Genomic DNA, 24,669 nt, shown 5'->3' with positions numbered 1-24,669 from the left:
TAGGCTTGAAACATAACAGATTTGTTTTCAGTAACGAGATAGTAAATGCAAAAAATACTTCAGGTTTCTATTTGGATGTTGTTTTCAGTATCTTTTTCTCTATCAGCTACTATTTGATTACATATTTTATTTAACAAGTTTCTGCTCTTTCTTTCATATGCTCCTACACTGGCATCAGAACATCCTATAATAGGCATCTTGCTCAGGAGGCAGGCAGAAGGGTATTTATGTTTCACTCATCGTAGGAAAAGCATATTTGGGCTGCAGGACCGATTTTTTTCAAAAGAGGCTTCATAGTCTCCTCTTTTGAAGTATCTTAGAGCCCTCTTTTACAGAGGTGTATTTATTATTTTACAGACCCAATGAACAACTTCCTGCCAATATGGGCAAGGGTCATGTGCCCAAGTGTTAGAATAAACTTATCCCAATACCCTGCCCATAGCCTTTTCTTCATCAGCTGTACACTTGTTTTTCACCTGTTGTATAATTGGGGATTCTTTTATTATTTAAAAACATTTCATAGACAATGAATGACAAAAATATACTGTATATATTTTAGAAAAGCATATGTTTCCTAGTTTTTGAATGAAGACTTATCCTTTATTCTTAAAATGTGCAACTGCTAAATCATGTTTAACTTTATTTTCAAGCCACTTGTGTATCTTCTCCTCTACAAGCTCATTTAGTATTTTGCATCAACTAGATGTCAGATGCACATTTTCTCTGCAAGTGTTCTCTGCAGACGTCCTCCTTAATATCTGGGCTTCCAGTAGGTATATGTCAGGCTCTGCCTGCTAACCAGTAAAGACACAGACGCCAGCATAGGCTTAGGTTCTGGCTTTATTGAGAAAACAGAGTGCATGCCTTTAAAAAGCCGAGAGTGAGGGGAGCGCGCCGGAATGGGATTTAAATAGCCCGTGCCGGTCAGCGCTCCACCCCTCCTTATTCCAGGTGTGTCCCACGAGTCCCACCGGTATCGTCCTTGTCAGGTGAGAGGTCGTTCAGCCCCCTTGTGCCCCGGGTGTCGCCTCGATCGCCTTCCTGAACGGTAATGATTCATTGCCGGGCGATCAGGCTCTTAATCCCTTTGACAGCTCGGGCGCACCTCTCCTGTTGTCTTGTCAATTACCTTTTGGCAACTTTGTATCTTTGTCTTCCACGCCACCAGCTTTGGTTGTTACTTAGTTTCCAGCACCTGTTGCTTTCTTTTTGTTTCATGGTTGCCTTTTGCCTTAATCCGCCAGGGACCCATTTCCCTGTATTGTCATGCGAGCCGTTGCGATGTCACAAGCATCGCAATGGTGATCATGACAGTATAAGGATGCGGTAACAGGAGCACAGTTCTTGTCCACATATTTACCTCTGTGCCTCAAAGACAGCTTGTAAAGAGGTCTACCATGTGAAGTTCTAGGGAACTAGCTAGGGAAAGTAATTGGTGCCAATTCAACTAGGATATGGTAAGAGAATAATACTGGAGGAAAGGGGTGAGAGACTGGGAGCAGAAGAGCAGAGAATGGTCCCAATTCAGAAGAAGATTGAATATGGATCTAGGAAGATAAGTTACTGTGGGCTGGATCAGTTAATGAATCAAACTTAAGCAGGAGATTCTGTTCTGTCAAACTGAACTGTGTTTTTTAATTCCATCTTCTAAAACAAGTTGCTACAGAAATTCATGTTTTCAGTTTAAGTAATTGATTGGCCTAGTCTGACACAATACAAAATTGCTTCTGTGATATATTTTTTAAGAAGATAAATTACTTATTGCAGGCACTCCCTGACTTTCATAACCAATCAGTTGTGGAAAGCTTTGCAAATTCAAACTTCGTGTAAATAAGAAATTCAACTGTGTGATGGACTATTTTGCATTGCAAGTGTAACACTTTTTTTTTTTTACTTTAAATGTGGCTTATAAAAATATTTGTGTAAAGCTGAATGTGTGTAAGTTAGGTCTCATACAACCTGGGGAGCATCTATATTTATTAAATAAATTTATGTTTTAGTGTAAACACCACTGACTTCCAGAAAGATCCTTTGAGGTGAATATTTGCCTGTGTTATCCAGTGGTATACTGTATCATTTGTAACATTTCCTTCAACAGTTTCTTGAGTTTTAGATGGTCTTTACTTTCCTGTTTCTTTCAGCAGTGCTGTGACCTAGGATATCATGCCAGCCTTGGTAGGGCACTTAGGACATTCCTATCAGCAGAGCTGAATCTAGAACAATCAAAGCACGAGGGCCTGGATGCCATTGAGAATGCCGTGGAAAACTTGGATGCCAACAGTGACAAGCAGCGCCTGATGGAGATGTGTAACAGTGTCTTCTGCCCACCCATGAAGTTTGAGTTTCAGCCCCACATGGGTGACATGGTTAGTTTTTTTTTTCCCTTCTCTGTGAATATATTTTCATTGCAAGCTTCACTCCAGACATAATTAGAAAGTCTGTATAGGAAGCAGAACAAACTAATCATGTTTGGCCAAGTACTATACAGGAATATGAACAATCCTTTAGTACTGAATGCATGTTATAGGCCCAATTAACATAGCCCTGTTCGTTGTGATGCAGTGCTGTCCCAGTTCCCCAAAAAATTCACTGGGGAAAGTTCTCTCTATATACAGGTAGTCCTTGGTTAACAACAGTAATTGGGACTGGAATTTCCATCACTAAGCGATGCAGTTGTAAAGTGCAATGTCATGTGACGGCATCGTTCAGTGGTGGCAATGCCAACAGTCCCCGTTGCCATCATTAACTGTATTCCACCAATCATTAAGCACCTTATTTTGCACCAGTGCAGCCAAGGCCATCTTTCACGCACCAGGCTTCTTTTGCAAAAGAAGGCCCTGGGCAGGGCACAGAGGCCCTGGCCGGTGTGGAAACAGAGGGCCTGGGCAGGGTGCAAGAGAAGCCCCAACTGCTCCAGTGTGAAAGAAGGTGGTGTGAAAGAAAGCACTGGCCAGTACAGTAGTGGCGCATGGTGCTGTGGGTGTGGTGGCAGAGCACATGGACGTTAAGCGAGGACTACCAGCATGGAGAGCTCCTCCTGGTAAAAAGTGACTCTGGTCAACCACTGTCGTATAGTGTCATGAGTGCCAGTGAGCTGAAGACATCAGCACAACGGCACACATGACAATAACGAGGAAGCAGAGGAAGGGGCTCAAGATAAGCATAGCACGCACAACAACAGCCACAGACTCTAGCCGGAGGAAGCAGCCATCAGCTCACAAAGGAGAAAGAAGAAAAGACAAAGGCTAAGCGGATCGCGAGGCACACCCAAGCTGTTAGCACAAGCGCAACGGAGATCGCCCAGCTGACAGCAATCACCGGCTGAATAGGGAAACCGATGATGGGCGATCCCGGGGCACCAGCTGGGGCCTCGCAACCCCTCACCTACCGGCAAGACAGCATGCAGGACAAAGGGGGGATGACGTAACCTGGGGTGAGCGGGCGCTGACCGGCGCGGGGTATTTAAACCCCGCACCGGCGCGCTCCTCTCACTCTCAGCTTTTTTCGCAACTGACACTACGTACGAAATAAACCGGAACCTGCTCTCCTAGGAATCAGCGCCTGTGTTTTACTCTGCGGTAGGCAGTGCATGACATATAGCAGCTTTCTATAATATCCCCCTTTTCCCAGTGAAAGTTAAATGGATATTCATTGGGGAGCAGGATATAATTCATATGTGTTCCTATTTCCTTCTGAATACATTAATGTGTATGGAGTGGGATTTTGGTACCCCTTTTTCTTTTTTTTGCTTCAGATAATATGGAAAAGTATAATAAATTTACGTTATATAATGACATAAACAATTGTACAAATCGTAACACATACAATGGTAAGAAAACATAGCTTATTGGAAGCTGAGTGCATTCGCACACCAAACTAATCTATGATATGGTTTCCCTTTTTGTGGCATCTGTCTGTCTATCTCTCCATCTGTTCACAATCAAATGATGTCCAGCTGTTAGCACGATATAGAAGAAAACTGTTTGAAGCATCTGTACTAGGAATAAAATTAGCATAAAATCAAAACATTATAACAATTTTGTGTGCCTGATGTTGACATTTTTATTGGGGCCTCGACTTTTTTCTTTTTCTTTTTTCTTTTTCAGTTTTGATCATTGTACTGCGTTTTTATCTTTGTTTATTGCCCAGAGTTCATTTGGCAGATGGGTAGCTGTATAAATTCATTTAATAAATTAATAATAAACAAAAATACCTCCATAAAATAATAGTTCAAGAATAAAACAATAAAACAACAATTCAAAAATAAAACAGAAATGGACCAAGTCTGCTTAGAATGCCCTCCAGAACAGTTCTGTTTTCAGTATCATTCTGAATGGAATCAAGGAGGGGGCCAGCCTGATCTCCACAGGGTGGCTGTTCCACAGAACCAGCACTGCCACCAAGAAGCAGTGGCTCCTGGACCCAACTCCATTTACCTCCTAAAAGTTGGGCACTAGGAGAGGTTTCTCCCTAAAGAACTTAATAGGTTGGGCTGATTCTGGTTGGAACAGGTGGTCCTGTGGGTACCCAGGCCTCAAGCCACAAAGGTTTCTATAGGTCAAAACAAGCACATTAAATTGCACCCAGCAGCCAGCTGGTAGTCTGCGCAGGGCCTGTAGCAAAGATATAATATGATCCCAGACGTTTGTTGTTGTTTATTCGTTTAGTCGCTTCCGACTCTTCGTGACTTCATGGACCAGCCCGCGCCAGAGCTTCCTGTCGGTCGTCAACACCCCCAGCTCCCCCAGGGACGAGTCCGTCACCTCTAGAATATCATCCATCCACCTTGCCCTTGGTCGGCCCCTCTTCCTTTTGCCCTCCACTCTCCCTAGCATCAGCATCTTCTCCAGGGTGTCCTGTCTTCTCATTATGTGGCCAAAGTATTTCAGTTTTGCCTTTAATATCATTCCCTCAAGTGAGCAGTCTCGCTTTATTTCCTGGAGGATGGACTGGTTTGATCTTCTTGCAGTCCAAGGCACTCTCAGAATTTTCCTCCAACACCACAGATCCAAAGCATCGATCTTCCTTCTCTCAGCCTTCCTTATGGTCCAGCTCTCACAGCCATATGTCACTACAGGGAACACCATTGCTTTAACTATGCGGGCCTTTGTTGTCAGTGTGATGTCTCTGCTCTTAACTATTTTATCGAGATTTGTCATTACTCTTCTCCCAAGGATTAAGCGTCTTCTGATTTCCTGACTGCAGTCAGCATCTGCAGTAATCTTCACACCTAGAAATACAAAGTCTTTCACTGCTTCTACATTTTCTCCCTCTATTTGCCAGTTATCAATCAAGCCGGTTGCCATAATCCTGGTTTTTTTGAGGTTTAGCTGCAAGCCAGCTTTTGCACTTTCTTCTTTCACCTTCGTCATAAGGCTCCTCAGTTCCTCTTCGCTTTCAGCCATCAAAGTGGTATCATCTGCATATCTGAGATTGTTAATGTTTCTTCCAGCGATTTTAACTCCAGCCTTGGATTCCTCAAGCCCAGCATGTCGCATGATGTGTTCTGCGTACAAGTTGAACAGGTAGGGTGAAGAGTATACAGCCCTGCCGTACTCCTTTCCCAATCTAAAACCGGTCCGTTGTTCCGTGGTCTGTTCTTATGTTGCTACTTGGTTGTTATATAGATTCTTCAGGAGGCAGACAAGGTGACTTGGTATCCCCATACCACTAAGAACTTGCCACAATTTGTTATGGTCCACACTGTCAAAAGCTTTAGGAGAGTCAATAAAACAGAAATAGATGTTTTTCTGAAACTCCCTGGCTTTTTCCATTATCCATCGGATATTGGCAATTTGGTCCCTAGTTCCTCTGCCTTTTCTAAACCCAGCTTGTACATCTGGCAATTCTCGCTCCATAATTGCTGAAGTCTACCTTGCAGGATCTTGAGCATTACCTTACTGGCATGTGAAGTGAGTGCCACTGTTCGATAGTTTGAACATTCTTTAGTATTCCCCTTTTTTGGTATGGGGATATAAGTTGATTTTTTCCAGTCTGATGGCCATTCTTGTGTTTTCCAAATTTGCTGGCATATAGCATGCATTACCTTGACAGCATCATCTTGCAAGATTTTGAACAGTTCAGCTGGGATGCCGTCATCTCCTGCTGCCTTGTTATTAGCAATGCTTCTTAAGGCCCATTCAACTTCACTCTTTAGGATGTCTGGCTCTAGCTCACTGATCACACCATCAAAGCTATCCCCGATATTGTTAACCTTCCTATTCAGGTCTTCTGTATATTCTTGCCACCTTTTCTTGATCCCTTCTTCTTCTGTTAGGTCCTTGCCATCTTTGTTTTTGATCATACCCATTTTTGCCTGGAATTTACCTCCGATGGTTCTAATTTTCTGGAAGAGGTCTCTTGTCCTTCCTATTCTATTGTCTTCTTCCACTTCCGTGCATTGCTTGCTTAAAAAAAATTCCTAACCACTGGAATTTTGCATTTAATTGGGCATATCTCCCCCTATCGCTGTTGCCTTTTGCTTTCCTTCTTTCTTGGGCTACTTCTAGTGTCTCAGCAGACAGCCATTTTGCCTTCTTGGTTTTCCCTTTCTTTGGGATGTATTTTGTTGCCGCCTCCTGAACAATGTTGCGAACCTCTGTCCATAGTTCTTCCGGGACCCTATCTACTAAGTCCAGTCCCTTCAATCGATTCTTCACCTCCACTGCATATTCCTTAGGAATATTAGTGAGCTCATATCTAGCTGATCTGTGGGTCTTCACTAATCTCTTTAGTCTGATCCTAAATTGTGCAAGAAGAAGTTCATGATCTGAACTACAGTCAGCTCCAGGTCTTGTTTTTACCGATTGTGTAGATGTCTGCCACCTTTGGCTGCAAAGGATGTAGTCAATCTGATTTCGGTGTTGTCCATCTGGGGAAGTCCATGTATAAAGCCATCTCTTAGGTTGCTGGAAGAGAGTGTTTGTTATGCAGAGTGAGTTGTCTTGGCAAAATTCTATCAGCCTATGTCCTGCTTCGTTTTGTTCTCCCAGGCCATGCTTACCTGTAATTCCAGGTGTCATTTGACTGCCCACCTTAGCATTCCAATCTCCTGTGATGAAAATAACATCTCTTTTAGGCTTGTTGTCCAGTAGGTGCTGCAGATCCTCATAGAACTGCTCTACTTCAGCTTCTTCAGCATCTATGGTTGGGGCATATATTTGGATCACTGTGATGTTAGATGGCTTGCCCTGAATTCGAATTGAGATCATTCTATCGTTTTTTGGATTGTATCCAAGCACTGCTTTAGCCACTTTACTATTAATTATGAAGGCTACTCCATTTCTTCTGTGGTCCTCTTGTCCACAGTAGTAGATCTGGTGGTCATTTGATGTGAAGTGGCCCATTCCAGTCCATTTCAGTTCACTGACACCCAAAATGTCTATCTTTAATCTTGACATCTCACCAACAACCACATCCAATTTGCCCTGGCTATAGATCTTACATTCCAGGTTCCAATGGTGTGTTGATCCTTAGAACATCGTATTCGCCGTTCACCACCAGCACCGTCGGCCGCTAGCCATCCTTTCGGCTTTGAGCTAGTTGTGTCATCACGTCTGCGGCTAGTTGAACTCATCCTCTGTTCCTCCCCAGTAGCATTTTGACCATCTTCCGACTGGGGGTCTCATCTTCCGATGGTATACCGACATATCTCTGGTTGTACTGATCCATTTAGTTTTCATGGCAAGAATACTGGGGTGGGTTGCCATTACCTTCCCCAGGGATCGCATTTAGTCTGACCTCTCTGTCATGACCTTCCCGTCTTGGGTGGCCCTTCACGGTTTAGCTCATGGCATCATTGAGGTGCTCAAGCTCCAGCACCATGACAAGGTAACGATCCTTTGCTGAAGGATCCCAGCCCTAGGTTCCACTTAGTGCATAAGCCACTGTCTTCTGAATTAATTGCAGCTAATTGGTTTAGTGCAATCTGTGAGCCTAACCATTGCAGATGGCAAACTGTGGTTTATGACTAAGTATTTGTGATCATCCAGGCTATTGTGATTTATTGAACAAAACATAATTAAAAATTAAACATAATTTGTTTCTTCTATGTCCACCTTCTGTTAACTTGTCTGAAAAGTTGTGGACAACTTTTCATTGGTCATCATGGATTCATTCTTGTAATGGTATGTGGGAAAGACCTTGGGAAACAGGGCCAAGAGACCCTGCTTAGGGAATGTTCAGATAAGAGACAGCATAGCCCACAGCTAAATAGTGGGCAGGGCAAGAGGCTCAGGAGAGACCCTCCTTAGTTTCCCAGGCTGTAAAGGAGACAGGGTAAAGAATTGTACTTTCATACTTGCAAGATTCTGTCAATGTAGCCTTACAATAAAGTAGAATTAACTCTTCTGGTTGTGATTCCTATTTGGTTTACCCTGCATGGTCAACATTCTTTACTGTTAATTTTTGAGATTATATTATTTACCACATTAAATCTAAAATGTAACAATGAAACTTACTTGTTTTGATGTTGCATATCCCAGTTCGTTTAGTAATCCATTGTTCTATGGCCCAGTGCAGGTTGTTCATACCTGATTATGAGTCTTAACAAAAGCTGAAGAACTAGAAGCAAGTGTCTGGAGAGTCACAAAACTGCTTGTTCTTTTCCAGGTATTTCAGCTATGTGCCCAGCAACCAGTGCAGAGTGAGTTGGTACAAAGATGTCAGCAGCTGCAGTCTAGGCTATCCACTCTGAAGATTGAAAATGAAGAGGTAAGAATCCAAACTCCACACTCGTCATAGGAAATTCCTTCTTTTCATTGGAACATCTCCGTATTCCTGATTCTTCATGGCCTTTAGCCTGAGACCTGACAGCATGCATATAATACCCATTAGTGGAGCTGCATCCACACTGGTGGGCAGAGTAGGGTCTTTTAAGTTTATCTGAGATTCTTTTGAAGCCTGGTGAAGTGGATAAGATTCTCCATGACATCTACCCCTCCACCAGTGTGCTTCACCCAGCCTCTTCCTGTCTTCTGTGGGCTGCCAAGTCAGACACAAGTGGCTGGATCCAGGAGATTGCCAGCGCTTCTTTGATCATGTCACCTGCTCCAAAGGTGATATACTGAAATGACTCTTAAAAAGAAGTCTGTTCTAGATCTAGCCAATTTTGATTACTTTTACTCAGTCTCTAACCTCTCAATTTTATGGAAGATTATAGAAGGTTATGGGTATTCATTTACAGGGCATTCTATAAGAAATAGTTGATCTGGAGCCATGTTAACTAAGTTTCAGGCTCAGTCTTGGGAGAGAACCTACAGTGGTCACTCTGGTTGATGAAGTTCATTGGGACATTGATGAGGGGAAATATAACCGTGGCATCTTGGTGGACAGTCTGCAGGAGTTGAGGGTACCATTTTGTGGTGGTGTTTGTTTGTTTGTTTAGAAGTGCTCTGCTTAGTGTGAAATATTTGGGATTTAGAATGGAAACTAATTTATCAGTAGGCTCCAGATACATGTGCTCTTGTAGAGGAGACATTTCTGATCTTTCTGTATTAGAAGACAAAAAAATCCTTCTTTACCTACCTACAAAAACAGACATTTGTGGGGCATGTTTGGTTTTCAAATGCTGGATTACTTTTAAAAGCTTCATAAATTACAGGTAGTCCTCGTTTAGCGATCACAATTGGAACTGACAACTCAGTTGTTAAATGAAGTGGTCACCAAGTGAAGCATCGTGATTTCGAGATCTTACTTTAGCTTTCCTTTGCTTTACAGACCTGTGAAGGTTGTAAATGCAAGGACTGGTCGCAAAGTTACTTTTTCATCACCATCATAACTGCGAATGGTCACTAAACAAGGACTACCTGTATAAGCTGGAATCAATACTGCAATTTAAACAAGTTATTTAAATAGGTGGTACTACATAAATACAGTATATTATGTAAGTTTTCTTCATTTAGAACTAAGTTTGTATACACACACTCCAAGTCAAGCAGAGTTTCAGGTTGCAATGGTTTTGTTCATCGCTGTTCTTTGCAGAGCAAGTGGGCTGAAGTTGCAAATCAGTTGCTACACTGATCCTCTTGTACAGATTTGCACTAGAACTAGTGATCACTCTCATGTCATATAGGATATATAATTAGAAGATTTGTTCTTTCTCAGCATCTCTGCAAAATATCTTTGTACTGTAACAGTATCTAATATATGATTGGCTATGCTGCAATCTCACTTTTTATTTTTTATTCTTTCTGTGCTTTCTATGTCAGGTTAAAAAAACAATGGAAGCCACACTGCAGACTATTCAGGATATTGTCACGATTGAAGATTTTGATGTATCTGATTGCTTCCAGTATAGCAATTCTATGGAGTCTGTAAAATCAACAGTTTCTGAAACCTTCATGAGCAAGCCAAGCATTGCCAAGAGACGGGCCAATCAACAGGAGACTGAACAGTTCTACTTCACAGTAAGATACCTTGAATTTTCATCTTCTTTCATGTATTAAAACAGTAAAATGCCCAGAGTTGTTGTATATGAGATAGGCAGCAGAGAAATTTGATAGATAGATAGATAGATAGATAGATAGATAGATAGATAGATAGATAGATAGATAGATAGATAGATAGATAGATAGATAGATATGTTAGAGATGGAATATATGCAAAGTTCAGTCCAATAAATTTTGCTGGCAAGAAAAAATTATAAAGCTGGAAATACTGAATTTTCCAACTAATTTTGCTAAAATCAGTGTTACCTTTAAATATATCCAAAGATTGTTTTGATACATAGTTTCTTAATACTTTCCTGAAAACTGGTAAAATTCCATGCCTAATTTAGATAGTACAACAGAGCAAATGAAAGCAGTTATAAGCAAATTTCTAGTAAAGCAATTACATACTGTACATATGCAGCTAGGTATAATGGAAACAGTTCCCTTCTTAATTCTGTACTTTTTAAGAAGTTAAAGCTCTGATGATTGAATGTTCTAGAAAGAAAATGTAGGTCTATTTATCATATCCCTCTGGAGCTGTCTGCATTCAAGGACAAGGCAGAGTTCGACAAGCCCAAAACTCAGGACCTGCAGGGGAGGCTGTGACGGACATCTTCTAAGACAACTTCGATCCAGGCAGCCAAATACTAACCAAATCCCTGAGAATGCTGATGTCTCAAGATTCAGAGAGAGACAGGAGTACTCTGTTGCAAGGAAAGGACCCTTGGAAATAACTGATCCATTTACAGCCAATTTTTAAGCAGGACCTGGTATTGGGTTGAAACTCTGGAGGTAACGTTATGAAAGCCTTCATTTGAGAACAGACTGTAATTAGAATATTGTCAGTATCAGTCTTGTCATTCTGCTCATTCATTCTGGATACACAGCTTCTAATCCTTGATGTGTTTCATTTCTTGTATACATTTGAACTGGTTAGCAAGACAGAAACTGACACTCCCTGTGTTTTTTGCCTCAGTTGTTGCCTCTGTGATGTGGCCTGTAGCCTATTGATTGGCCTTGCTTTCTCTCCATTCTTAATCCTCTCCAAACAGCCAACTAGTGGAATTTTAAAAGAAGGCTCCATGTGAATTGGCACATACATAAAGAAGCTTTGCTTCATTGCTTTGTTGCTGGATGTTTTAAAATGAATATTGCACCATTCCTCTCAAAAGGATCATGGGACTTTTGAAAAGGTCCATGGGACTTTTGAAAAGTGCTGCATACTCTGCAAATTACTTAAGCAGATAAGATGGTTTACCCTGGATTTGGTTTAGTAATAGATTTTTGGAGAGTATATCATTCTCTTAGATAAGAAATCAGAAATGCTTCAAAAGCCTTATTAAATTAAAAGGTTTGCTTGGAAGGTGAATTTATCAGAAAAAGGTGGGTGAGGGAATTGATTCACTTAATAAGCGATTGAGGTCTCCTGAGTGGCAATGGTTATTTAACTGAGCTTGCATGTTGTTGTTTTTAGGAAGAACACAGGACTGTTTTCAAATGGGCAAATATGAATTTTATCAATGCGTTTTTTTTCTTCACATAGTATAAATATTCTTGCACTCAACCAATGGCAGTAGCATTAGCCTTCTGCCTCCAGGAAACAGATGTGCTATTAGTCATGTCACATTCATACACCCAGGATAAATAAACATGATTGATCTTCCATGTGAGGAGCTTACAGATACCCTTAATATGAATTCCAGGCTTTAGTTAAAAATATCAGATGACTTGTGCAACCTGAAAATAGTTGTGACTGAGTATTAATGGTGGGAGAGAATATATGCAAGGGAACTAAGAAAATGAGCCATCACATCAGTGTGCATTTTAACATGATAAACATTTGTCAACAATGTAAAAGACAGACTGCTTGGAATATGTTTGCAGTCTTCCTTGGTGGGTTTTATGTTAGATCTGAAAGAGGTACTGTGTTATTTGATCTTTTTTTCTCCACGGATAGAATGGACAGGCCTGTTCTGTCAGTGCAGCTCACCATATTAGCTGATCTGGCCCATTAGCAACTCTTTCTGTGCTCTGGGGAATCTGTCTGCTGGAATTAGAGGCTTGAGAATGTTTTCAGCAGGCATCTCAAAAGTCTCTTAAAGCTCAGTATCACCTTTGTTGAACTACAGATCATGAGGAAACTGGACCCCTTCAGGGGCAATAGACCTATTAGGATGATCCACCCCAGAGCCTAATCAATCCTGAAGGTTTCTAGAGGGCACCTGGGGAATTGCCCAGTGATTTGGCGGGCAGCTCTGTCTTCAGCCAGGTTGTTGTTTGGCATACGGAGACAACCAGAGATCTTAACAACATTTTCTTCAGGGGCCACTTTCCACTAACAATACCTGCTGGATCATTGGTCCTCAGAGGAAATACAAGAAATGAGGTGAAATATGATATTGAAAAACCATAATGAACATAACCAAGCACACCCATAAATGAACACAACCAAGCACTGATACATGCTTGAGCTTCGGCCTACATAGTGGTGATAAAATACGTATATTTCTCTGCTCATATTGCATCTTTGGATTCCTGCCTGATGATCTGAGGAGAGATGTAGAGGACAAGACACCTGCAGACAGTTGTGAAGCTTTTGGAGGTTTCTTTACAGATAAAGTCACTAATATTTGCTCAGGATTAGATGTCAGTTGGAGAGAACCATGCCAGGTGACTAGGACAGCATCTTGTGATGTCAGCCAGGATTCTTTTGAGCTTGTGGAATCTGAGGAAATTGGTAAAATCCTGTATAGTATAAACTCTGCCACCTGTGGTCTGGACCCATGCTCAGCCTGGCATCTTTGGATGGCTGAGAGATGATGAGACTATCTGAGAGAGAGTGAGATGCCACCAGTCTTGAAAAAGATGCTGCGTGCCCTTGGTTTAGGCCATCTCTGGAGTTTCCATCCAATCTTCAATCTCCCCTTTTTGGGAAGGTTTGTTGAAAAATTTGTGAGGAATCAGGTACAGAGGAACGTAGAGGGGAAAAAAGTACCTGGAGCCTTTTCATTCAGGATTCAGGACCAGACTGAAACAGCATTGGTCACTCTGGTGGATGAATTTTGTCAGGATTGGGAAAATGTATCTCTCCTGTAAGACTCCCAGTAGCATTTAACACAATCAACCTTGATATTCTTTTGAACCACCTGAGGTTAGAGGCAGCATTTTATGGTGGCTTCAGTTTTATCTGAGTACACTTCTTCTGTAGTGGGGTACTACAGGGCTCAGTTCTCTCCCTCATGTTATTTAATATCTACTGTATATGAAACACTAGGAGAGGTAATCTGTTGGTTTGTGGTAAGGTATCATCAGTATGTTCATGATACTGAACTGTATATCATAAACCCCAGCCAGGCCAGAAATGTGTGGAGGTTTTGAACTGGTGTCGAGTTCATGGGAACAAAAAAAGCTCAGACTAAATTCTCACACATTGGAGCTGCTATTCATCCATACATATCTTGGCCCTCTTGAAACATTGTTTTCAACTGATCTTCTGGACAGGATCACTCTACAACAAACTCTATATGGGGATGCCTTTGAAGATGCCTTGAAAGCTACAACTGCTGCAGAGTTTGGCAGCTAAGGTGGTCATCTTAGTATTTTTGATAATGTATTGTGCATATTACCTAGAGGTATTAAATTGGGGCATTATAAAAAGTTTGTTAATAAATAAACCAAACCACAATATCTGCCACCTTGGTAATACATATCTTCTTAATTTAGTTTGCATTAATGTTTCTGGTAATGAGTCTGTATTGTGGATTCCAAGTTTAGGATATAATCCAAAACAGATGTACTTGCGACTTAGGTTTCTTTTTGAAGCCGGCAGGATTTATTTCTAGATGTATGAGATTGGGATATGTTTTAACATGCAGCTGCAGCAATTTTTTTTCCAGTATGTGCCTTGGATCCTCATGTGGTCAGCATTATATCTTGAGAATTCATTATGAGGCAAATAGTTCCAGTTATAGGTGTTGCTGGATTTGAAAGGACTTTTTTTTAACTAGGCCAATCTGAACTCTATAATGCTAGATATATTAATAGAAGTCAGCTTGCCAATTGAACTGGCATAGAGTACATATTCATGAGTGAGTCCTGAAATGGACATCCCAGTCAGTTCTTTCAAACTGCATAATGCGAGCAACCTCTGCTTTTAAGAGAAAGGGACAGAGAAGAGTCTTTCTTTCTTTATACTTTAATAGGAGCCAGCCAAAATGGCACAAAAAAACCCCAAGCTTTTGAGAATCCAGAACTCTCATAAAGTAACTGCTGAAGGGGATAAAAAAAGGTAGGGGGAAAGCAATCTGGGAGCCATAAAGAAATAAGGAGAATTTTCCCCATTTTTCTGGACCATTAATTCGGGAGGGAATATGCAGGGACAAAGATTTTAAAAAGAGTAGTTGTATAAGCAGAGTGCACCGAAGCTTATCCACTATTCTTATAGAATACGACTGGGAAAACTAAAATGAAGTAGATGGAGGATCTTATAAAGCATTTGAAATAACTTTGCTGTATAAATTGCTGCTATTTCTATTGCCCATTACAATAATATCCTGGAGCATCAGACACAGATTGCATTAAGCATAACAAGCAAAATAAAGAATAGTATATGGGGTTTTAAATGAAAGTAACAGACACAAGACACCAGAGAAGCATAGGAAGAAAAACAAGAAATCCTCAATAGACTTTTTTTTTCCAGATTGATTTCAGAAATCCTTTACATGCAGGTATACATACTGAACACCTTTTACCTTCAAGTGTGAACATACTATGTAACTGCTGCTCTGTTGTCTCTCAAGTACACATTTCCCCACAAATCTATATATTCCTGGATAATAGAGCAATATTTAAAAGGGAAAATAGAATAATTTATAAATGCAAAAACAAGTTAACTGCAAGACGACTAACAACATAATTAACCATTAAAGACTTGGTGAAATAGTTACAGATTTCCTAAAGGCAGAGAAGGCAGGAATGAAACAAATGTGTGAGAGAATGCATTCTAGTTTGTGCGTCTGTGTATTTGTTTATATATGTACATGTATTGCTTTCTTAGATAGGAACAAGTAATAGAAAATGTTTGTAAGGTATACTATTTTTCTGTCAAATTTCCAATATAAAATGGTACGCAATACCATTATATAACTCTGTGACCTAAGCTATATAGGAAATTATAGCTTTAAGATAGAAGCTTTCTGAGAGATTTCACCTGTATGCCAATTGCTGGAGAATATAATAGCTGGTGAATATGACTGGGAGAGCATAAATTTTCATATCCAACTTGGAGGTGGGTGGGGAGGTGGTGGAGCTGATGCTTGGCATATGCTTGGCCACTGTGGAACCAGGAAGCTTAACTTCAAAAGTCTGCCATGATCCAGAGTGGCTCTTACCTCTTTATGTATAACAGTTTTCAAATTTCTTAGAAAAGGGAAGAACATGCATACAGACATGCAAGAGGGAGGGAGAATATTTAAGTAGTTGATGTTGGTACATGAGAATCATATAATCCCAGTTCTTTTCCTTCGTTCACAGTAGTGTTATCACATCGAGCCTATTGTTTTTTTGGGGGGGGTGTTGTTATATTAAAGGGAATAAGAGCATTTCTTTTCTTCACAGTGATTTATGAAGTAGAAGTGCTTTTGGTATGAGAAAGGGAAGTGACCATGCAATAAAAATAAGTGTGACAGTAGGATAGATAATTGTAGTTTCTAGTTAATTTCCATCACTTGTGAATAACATCTTTGCAGAAGTATTTTGTTAATCTTCATGAGAGCCACAAGATTTATGGAAGTATTAATAACCTTAAACTGATATAAAGTAAGAAAAAAGAAAAAGAAACTAAAAACAGAAAAAAGAGAAACTTCTTTTTCTTTTCTTTTTTCTTTATAGTAGTTTGTATTAGTTTTGTATATTCCTTTTTTTTAAATCTTTAATAAAAATTATATTTAAAAAAAAGTATATGCAACCTTGACTGTAATCAGTGCCATGCTGCTTCTTATTAGCATGCAATTATCTCTCCCTTTTTACTCACTGACAACAGCGCAGCTCTGTATACTCTAGTCTTCCCCCACTGCATTCTGGGAATATCTCTGCTGAAGCAGAATACCTGCCTTAGCTTTGATGTTGCTTTCTTTAAAAAATGAAGTGGCTTTCTAGATTCCAGAAATATATGTTGTATATGCATGTGTGTAGACAGAAGTATGAGGAATATGGGACATGTGACAGTAGGTATTTCCATTTAGCTTTAAAAGCCTAGCAGGAAGACCTACATTGGTTTACACATTAACCTATTATTTATTCCTCCTGACAGCTGCTTCCTACAAGTGAATACCAAAGTAGGGGGAAGACATTCCTAGCTCTGAAGTTATAGAGGAGGACCATTGCAAGATTCCCATGGTATTGGATAACACATTTTTCTATCAGAGACCTTGCTAGCAGAGAAACTGCACTATAATTTCAAGTCCTTTTATTTGACTTTGAACAGGTTGTAGCTGGATTAGCACCATTGCCATTTGTAGTTCAAAATACATATTTCAAGATGTTGCCTCTATATACTGGCATAAGAAGGACATCAAATGTAATTGATACCAAATTGGTGTCAAACAAATGAGATTAATGCTTCATGTGGTACGTTTTGAATAAATGGCATACATCCGTTTTGTCAGCTCCTGTATCAGCATTTTAATGCCTAGGTTCATATACATTTTATCTGTAATACTGCATCATGGGGAAGTGTTACAATCCATTATTGTCAAAGCTTTATACCAGGTACAGCTCTTAGATGGTCTCCCTACTCCAATTCCCAAGCAAACTCAACGAAGTTCATTAAGAAGATTCATTGTAGAGAAATAGGAAGAATCATCTAATAATAACCAAGAATCCCAGCCTGTATATATGGTAGTCCCAAGGTTAGAATCCTGTCTCTCTTCTATCTTTTTGAGGCAATGGCCATTTGGCTACTTGTTTCTCAGCTTGAAGATTTCTGCTATCTGCCCTAGTTTACAATTTTATTTTATTTTTTTGTATGGGAATCTGGGATTCTTGCCTCAGTAGCTTCAACCCTTATATCCCCATCTTCTCCTCCTTTGGACCTTTCTCTCCTTCCAGTTGAAAGAGAGTGTGTCCCTCCTTCTGTTTCCATTGTTTCATCAACTGGAGCTGACAAATCTCCTTCCTTATTCAGCTGGAATTGAAAAACATTCCCCTCCTCTTCTCAACCTCTTCCTCCTCTTGGCTGTAGATTTCAGAGGGGAGAGGATTTCCATTTTTATCTTTAGCTGAAGTGAAAAATTCTCATAATCTTTTCTACCCTTTAATCAACTGTTCCTCTATTCCAGAACATTCCCCTCCCCAAGCATGTCCTCTCCTTGTTCTGTGAGCTAAGAATATAAGATATATGAAGTTAAAAGGGAAAAAGAACTGTACCCACCTGACCTGTTGCTTAATTCTGAGAAGTCTAGGTGTTTCAAACTTCTGTGGTCAGTACTGATTTCAATAGGAGGTTCTGCTCCTTCAAAGAGATGATGTGATAGGTCCTCTGTGCAAGCACCGAGTCATGTTTGACCCTTTGGGGGGATGCTGCTTTTGTGATGTTTCCTTGGCAGACTATAACAGGGTGGTTTGCCATTGCCTTCCCCAGTTGTCACCTTCCCCATGGTTAACTCATTTTACCAACCTCGGAAGGATGGACGGCTGAGTTGATCTGAGCCAGCTACCTGAGAATCCAGCTTCCGCTAGGATCAAACTCAGGTTGTGGGGAGAATTTTGGTTGCAATACTGCAGCCTACCACTCTGTACCACACAAGGCTCTTCCAAAGAGATGATACCATTGTTGAAAAGAATCTTTGATGTCTAGAAGTTCCTTGTTTAAAAACACCATGATGTTGCCTATCTGTAAATAGTTGTCAAGACAAAAGTGCAAAGAAGACCAAACTTTAATCAAACTCTGGAGCAAACTAAAAGTGCAGTGCCCATGATAAAATCTTAAACACAAAGGAGGCATGTGGGATCTGGATAATGGTTTGAGAAGGCATGTCAGTTTGAGCAAGAGAAAGGTTTGTTATAGTACAGTAGTACAATTAGAGAGCAATTGGAGTAGCAACATTAGGGAAAAATTTATGATTAAAAAATTGGTGAGGGTCAGAAAATGCAATATGCCCTTAATGAGGAGGGAGGCGTCAAGACAGAAAAGATATGAAGGGCTTTCAAGAAAATATGGTAACCCAAATAGTCCAATGACAATAACTTAAAGACTAATTTATCTACTTTAGTGTGGAGGCTGTAATTACACGCATACTGAAGAACTACCAAAAAAATTTTAGCATGGAGCATGGGATTCTCAAAAGTAACTACACAAACTGTTGAAATAAAAACCCTTCAAAATAATCTAAAATGCCATGAAAAATATATTCCATAAAACGCTTAAAGACTGAAAGGCTTATCACTCCTCCAAACCACATTACTGTATATTCAAATTTCTAATAAGAAGTACCAAAGAGAGTTAAATATTCATGCCCGTCCTTCATGGAAATCAGACTGTAACTTCTGAGATCTACTTTAGTAAAAATTCATGCCTCCTGCAGTTCTAACACATAAGAAGTGATGGAAAGAGGATACAATAATGAATCTTAATGATTAGAAAGTTCAAGAGCACATGGATCATGGACCAAATGGAGAGAGACATCCTTAAAAGGCAGGAGCAGCTGCAGGGGAGGAGGATGGGCAAATAAAGTCTTTCTGCAAGTTTTCATCAGCATTCCTTTTAGGCAGGTCACTTCTATCTTTTGTGCGCATCTGAATGAGATTGATAGTACAGTCATAGAATTGATGGCAGGGCAGATTCCATGCTTTTTTTCAAACATATCACCATAGCCCATAATGTTTTACAGGCAAGAAAGGAGGCTTGGTGTGTGGTGGAAAGTTGAGGCCCTGTAAGCTGTGAGTTTGCAAGCTGGAGAAACAGGTTTATCCCCATCCCAATGAATATGCTGATTTTAAGCCTGAAGCTAGTTCAGTCCCAAGACTCTTGGATAATGTAAATAAATAAAATAAATAAATATTAATAAAGAAAACTGTGTGGACTGTTGATGATTGCTGATAGTGAGTAGATGTTCAGTGCGCTCAAAGACAAGTCCTAAGCATAAAGGCTAGGCATTGGTAGTGTTAACTGGAATTGGTAATCAACAGGTTGCATACTGAGAGCATATTTGTCTGCAGTAGAGGATTCTGTGAAGTTGCCAGTGGCACCAGACTGGCATTGCAGTTAGGACCTGCAGTTTTATTTCTGAGCCTTTCTGGGTGAGTAGCATTACAGGAATGATTTTTTAAAAGTTTTTTTTATTATTATTATTTTATTCGTTCAGTCGTGTCCAGTTCTTGGAGACTGCCTGGACAGTCACTGCAGTTTTCTTGGTGAGGTTTTTCAGAAGTGGTTTGCCATTGCCTCCTTCCTAGGGCTGAGAGAGAGTGACTGGCCCAAGGTCACCCAGCTGGCTTTGGGCCTAAGGGAGAACTAGAACTCACAGTCTCCAGGTTTCTAGCCCAATGCCTTAACCACAACACCAAACTGGCTCTCAACAGGAATGATTAAGTGACTGCATATCCCATCACACATCTGGGTTTAATTAATTTCTGGGTGCACAAGCCTCTGAACATTTCAAGGATAGGACAGGCTTATTTCCCAATAGATTAGATTTGGAGCAATTTGGGAACTTGCTTGCAAAATATCCCTTTCCTCCACAAGTTTGACATTTAGCAGATGGTTCAGCTGAGGACTCAAGTGTTGGTACAGTTTTTTGTGGCAAAAAATAGAGCTTTGCTAAACTGGTTCTTCTTCTGAAGACTCTGAAGTCAGGGTGGAGGGGAGGAAGATGAGAACAAAAGAGATTAGTAGTGTCTTCCTCTCCCACCTGTATCCTCCTGCACAAGTCTTCCATCAACTTCAAGCAGAATTTTATTAATGCAGCCAAAGTCTTTAGGGTACTCTGTTGCACTGAGAAGATCTGTCCTGTTGTAGACAGCAAATTTCACAGTTGGTAGTCACCTGTTTAATAGAATTGTCAAATGTTAGTCCTAAAGAATGTCATGAAATTGTTGTCCAGATCCAAGGTGTTCTATCTCAGAAGGCAGACTGCCCATTCTGCAGCTCCCTTATAATCCTAAAACTGATTATAAATCCTATACAAGGGCAATTGGTGAGAAAATCCTTAGGTCTTAGGGAGAGAGATATATATAACAATGAGTGAGGAAGGTAGTAAATTTGTGAAGATTCCTATTATACTAGTCAGGAAGGGATGGCATTGGAGGGCTGCAAAAGCAGAAACTGAAGGCCTTGAGCTGTTGCTAGTGGCAAATTATGTCCTGCCTCTTGGTTCACTGTCTGGGTTAACTGGTCCATTTGGATTGCAACTTCATTCTCATACTGAACTAAGGCAATGGTGATCTAAACCACAGTCAGTGGGGTTGCAGGAGGATCTGTAGCCATTGCTTAATCTCTGGGGCAGAGGACAGGCTGTCCTGATCTAGTGAGGGGCCAGGGAGCCAGAACCTACTGTCAAGACTTCATATCAGGAATGGCAGTTAGGCTCCCTCCCTGCTCCACATTACTAAGCAGACTCAAAACATTAGGTAAGTAGATTTATTGCAGAGAACTAGGAAGCCATATATACAGGAAATTCGCTGCCTAACCAGACGCAGGAATTCTGGTCTATATATATTGCAAGTCCCAAGGCGTGAATCTTGCCAATCTTCCTTTTTGAAGCAGTAGCTATGTGGTTACTCATTTCTGAGCCTTGAAGGTTTCTACCTTCTTTCCTTGTTTACAAAATGTCTGTCTTTGGCAAGAGAATCGGAAATTCCTGCTCATCAGCTTCAGCCCATACACCTATCCTACCCTACCCTACCCTACCCTTCAAAGTCAGTAAAATAGACCTTTTCATTTGAAAACATTCATAAATCACATTTTAAAGAGGCAGAAGTGTTGGGTTCTGAATATTTTTCAAAATTACATGCCAGTGGCTACATTCAGATGATTGTTGAAACATCTTCAATTGGAAATGAGTAATAGTGAGGTTTAGGTTTGTGCATTCCCTTCTCCCCCATTCCTCTGTGGGTGAGAAAAGAATGAGAAAACATTCTCTTTGTAGTTAGTAGTAAATCTTAGTTTGTTGCTTTCTTTAAATGGGGCAAACTATTATTTTTTTTCCTCAGGCCACAGTTTGCTCACAAACCGGCATCCAGTTTATACTTTATTTGGAAGCAAACTATTTAGAATAACAGGAGTCCATTGTGGCCTTTCAAAAAAATCTTCATATAGTGACCTAATAGTTTGGGGTTCAGAATATCACTTTCAGTTTAAATTGGCTCCAGGCAGGCAGTTGTCCTGCCTTATTATCAGGTGGTTATTTGTCTTAATGGAGCCTTGACTGACAGCAGGGAGTAAGCCACTGAACTGTGAACGTATCAGTGTTGAAAGGTGTTCCAATCACTGCTTTGGCACACTGTTTCCTGAATCTCTCAGGGTAATGTAGATTGCTTTAGTATTTTAGTGTTTGTTTAAACCTTACATATCTTGGCAGTTGTGTTAACTTTGCATTAAACAATGTAGAGATTTGGTTTTTGGGTTTTTTAATTTAAAAGTGTTTCTCTTCTGCCTTTTAAAAATCTAATTGCTCTGATTTTTGACAATTTGTTCTTCAAAGCAGTGGGGTTACCCCTGTTTATTTAAAGTATACAAAGCTATCATCTGTAACTCGGTAATTAATCAGTTCACTGAATTCTAAAACATTTAAACTAATATTGAATAAGGAATACATACACAAAAATGTCAATAGTGTAGATACTTAGACACTTCTTAGATACTTAGATATTTAATGAATTCTGTGTCAGATAAGAAGATTAAGGAGTTTCCACTGAGTGCTTTTCAAGAACGCTTTCCTTGAATATGACATAAACCTTTTATATTCTTTTACAAGTGGAATTCATATGACTTTTCCATCTGTATTGTAAGAAAAGAGCTGTAACCTTGAAGTTCAGGAAAGTAATTTCAAATATCTAATTTAAACTGAGACAGGAGATGAAATTATTTGTCCTTATAACCAAAGCCTTCAGCAAAGGATCATTACCTTGTCGTGGTGCTGGAGCTTGAGCACCTCAGTGATGCCATGAGCTAAACCGTGAAGGGCCACCCAAGACGGGAAGGTCATGACAGAGAGGTCAGACTAAATGCGATCCCTGGGGAAGGTAATGGCAACCCACCACAGTATTCTTGCCGTGAAAACTAAATGGATCAGTACAACCAGAGATATGTCGGTATACCATCGGAAGACGAGACCCCCAGTCGGAAGATGGTCAAAATGCTACTGGGGAGGAACAGAGGATGAGTTTAACTAGCCCCAGACGTGATGACGCAGCTAGCTCAAAGCCGAAAGGACGGCTAGCGGCCGACGGTGCTGGTGGTGAACAGCGAATACGATGTTCTAAGGATCAACACACCAATGGAACCTGGAATGTAAGATCTATGAGCCAGGGCAAATTGGATGTGGTTATTAGTGAGATGTCAAGATTAAAGATCGACATTTTGGGCGTCAGTGAACTGAAATGGACTGGAATGGGCCACTTCACATCAAATGACCACCAGATCTACTACTGTGGACAAGAGGACCACAGAAGAAATGGAGTAGCCTTCATAATTAATGGTAAAGTGGCTAAAGCAGTGCTTGGATACAATCCAAAGAACGATAGAATGATCTCAATTCGAATTCAGGGCAAGCCATCTAACATCACAGTGATCCAAATATACGCCCCAACCACAGATGCTGAAGAAGCTGAAGTAGAGCAGTTCTATGAGGATCTGGACAACACGCCTAAAAGAGATGTTATTTTCATCACAGGAGACTGGAATGCTAAAGTGGGCAGTCAAATGACACCTGGAATGACAGGTAAGTATGGGCTGGAAGAACAAAATGAAGCAGGACATAGGCTGATAGAATTTTGCCAAGACAACTCACTCTGCATAACAAACACTCTCTTCCAACAACCTAAGAGACGGCTTTATACATGGACTTCCCCAGATGGACAACACTGAAATGGCGGACACCTGTACAGTTGGTAAAAACAAGACCTGGAGCTGACTGTGGTTCAGATAACGAACTTCTTATTGCACAATTTAGGATCAGACTAAAGAACTTAGGGAAGACCCACAGATCAGCTAGATATGAGCTCACTAATATTCCTAAGGAATATGCAGTGGAGGTGAAGAATCGATTGAAGGGACTGGACTTAGTAGATAGGGTCCCGGAGGAACTCTGGACAGAAGTTCGCAACGTTGTTCAGGAGGCGGCAACAAAATACATCCCAAAGAAAGAGAAAACCAAGAAGACAACATGGCTGTCTGCTGAGACACTAGAAGTAGCCCAAGAAAGAAGGAAAGCAAAAGGCAACAGCGATAGGGGGAGATATGCCCAATTAAATGCAAAATTCCAGAGGTTAGCCAGAAGAGATAAGGAATTATTTTTAAACAAGCAATGCGCGGAAGTGGAAGAAGACAATAGAATAGGAAGGACAAGAGACCTCTTCCAGAAAATTAGAAACATTGGAGGTAAATTCCAGGCAAAAATGGGTATGATTAAAAACAAAGATGGCAAGGACCTAACAGAAGAAGAAGGGATCAAGAAAAGGTGGCAAGAATATACAGAAGACCTGTATAGGAAGGATAACAATATCGGGGATAGCTTTGATGGTGTGGTCAGTGAGCTAGAGCCAGACATCCTGAAGAGTGAAGTTGAATGGGCCTTAAGAAGCATTGCTAATAACAAGGCAGCAGGAGACGACGGCATCCCAGCTGAACTGTTCAAAATCCTGCAAGATGATGCTGTCAAGGTAATGCATGCTATATGCCAGCAAATTTGGAAAACACAAGAATGGCCATCAGACTGGAAAAAATCAACTTATATCCCCATACCAAAAAAGGGAAACACTAAAGAATGTTCAAACTATCGAACAGTGGCACTCACTTCACATGCCAGTAAGGTAATGCTCAAGATCCTGCAAGGTAGACTTCAGCAATTCATGGAGCGAGAATTGCCAGATGTACAAGCTGGGTTTAGAAAAGGCAGAGGAACTAGGGACCAAATTGCCAATATCCGCTGGATAATGGAAAAAGCCAGGGAGTTTCAGAAAAACATCTATTTCTGTTTTATTGACTATTCTAAAGCCTTTGACTGTGTGGACCATAACAAAT

At 40.5% G+C, this 24,669-nt stretch overlaps 1 protein-coding gene across 2 annotated transcripts in view; it reads left to right on the top strand.

Moving 5' to 3' along the window:
* SRGAP2 (SLIT-ROBO Rho GTPase activating protein 2) overlaps positions 1-24,669 on the top strand; it is a 254,313-nt gene that overhangs the window by 165,132 nt on the left and 64,512 nt on the right. The window contains exons 8-10 of one of the 2 annotated variants that reach the window (XM_063297485.1): positions 2,145-2,366; positions 8,611-8,712; positions 10,209-10,406. In XM_063297485.1, coding sequence (XP_063153555.1) covers positions 2,145-2,366; positions 8,611-8,712; positions 10,209-10,406 — 522 coding nt within the window. Of the gene's footprint in view, positions 1-2,141; positions 2,367-8,610; positions 8,713-10,208; positions 10,407-24,669 lie in introns of both variants that reach the window. The other variant, XM_063297484.1, reaches the window with a different exon arrangement.

Source organism: Candoia aspera, chromosome 3 (assembly GCF_035149785.1).
Source record: "Candoia aspera isolate rCanAsp1 chromosome 3, rCanAsp1.hap2, whole genome shotgun sequence".
NCBI classification, from domain to species: domain Eukaryota; kingdom Metazoa; phylum Chordata; class Lepidosauria; order Squamata; family Boidae; genus Candoia; species Candoia aspera.
Note: the sequence above shows the minus strand (reverse complement) of the source record. Positions and strands in the feature narration are given on the sequence as shown.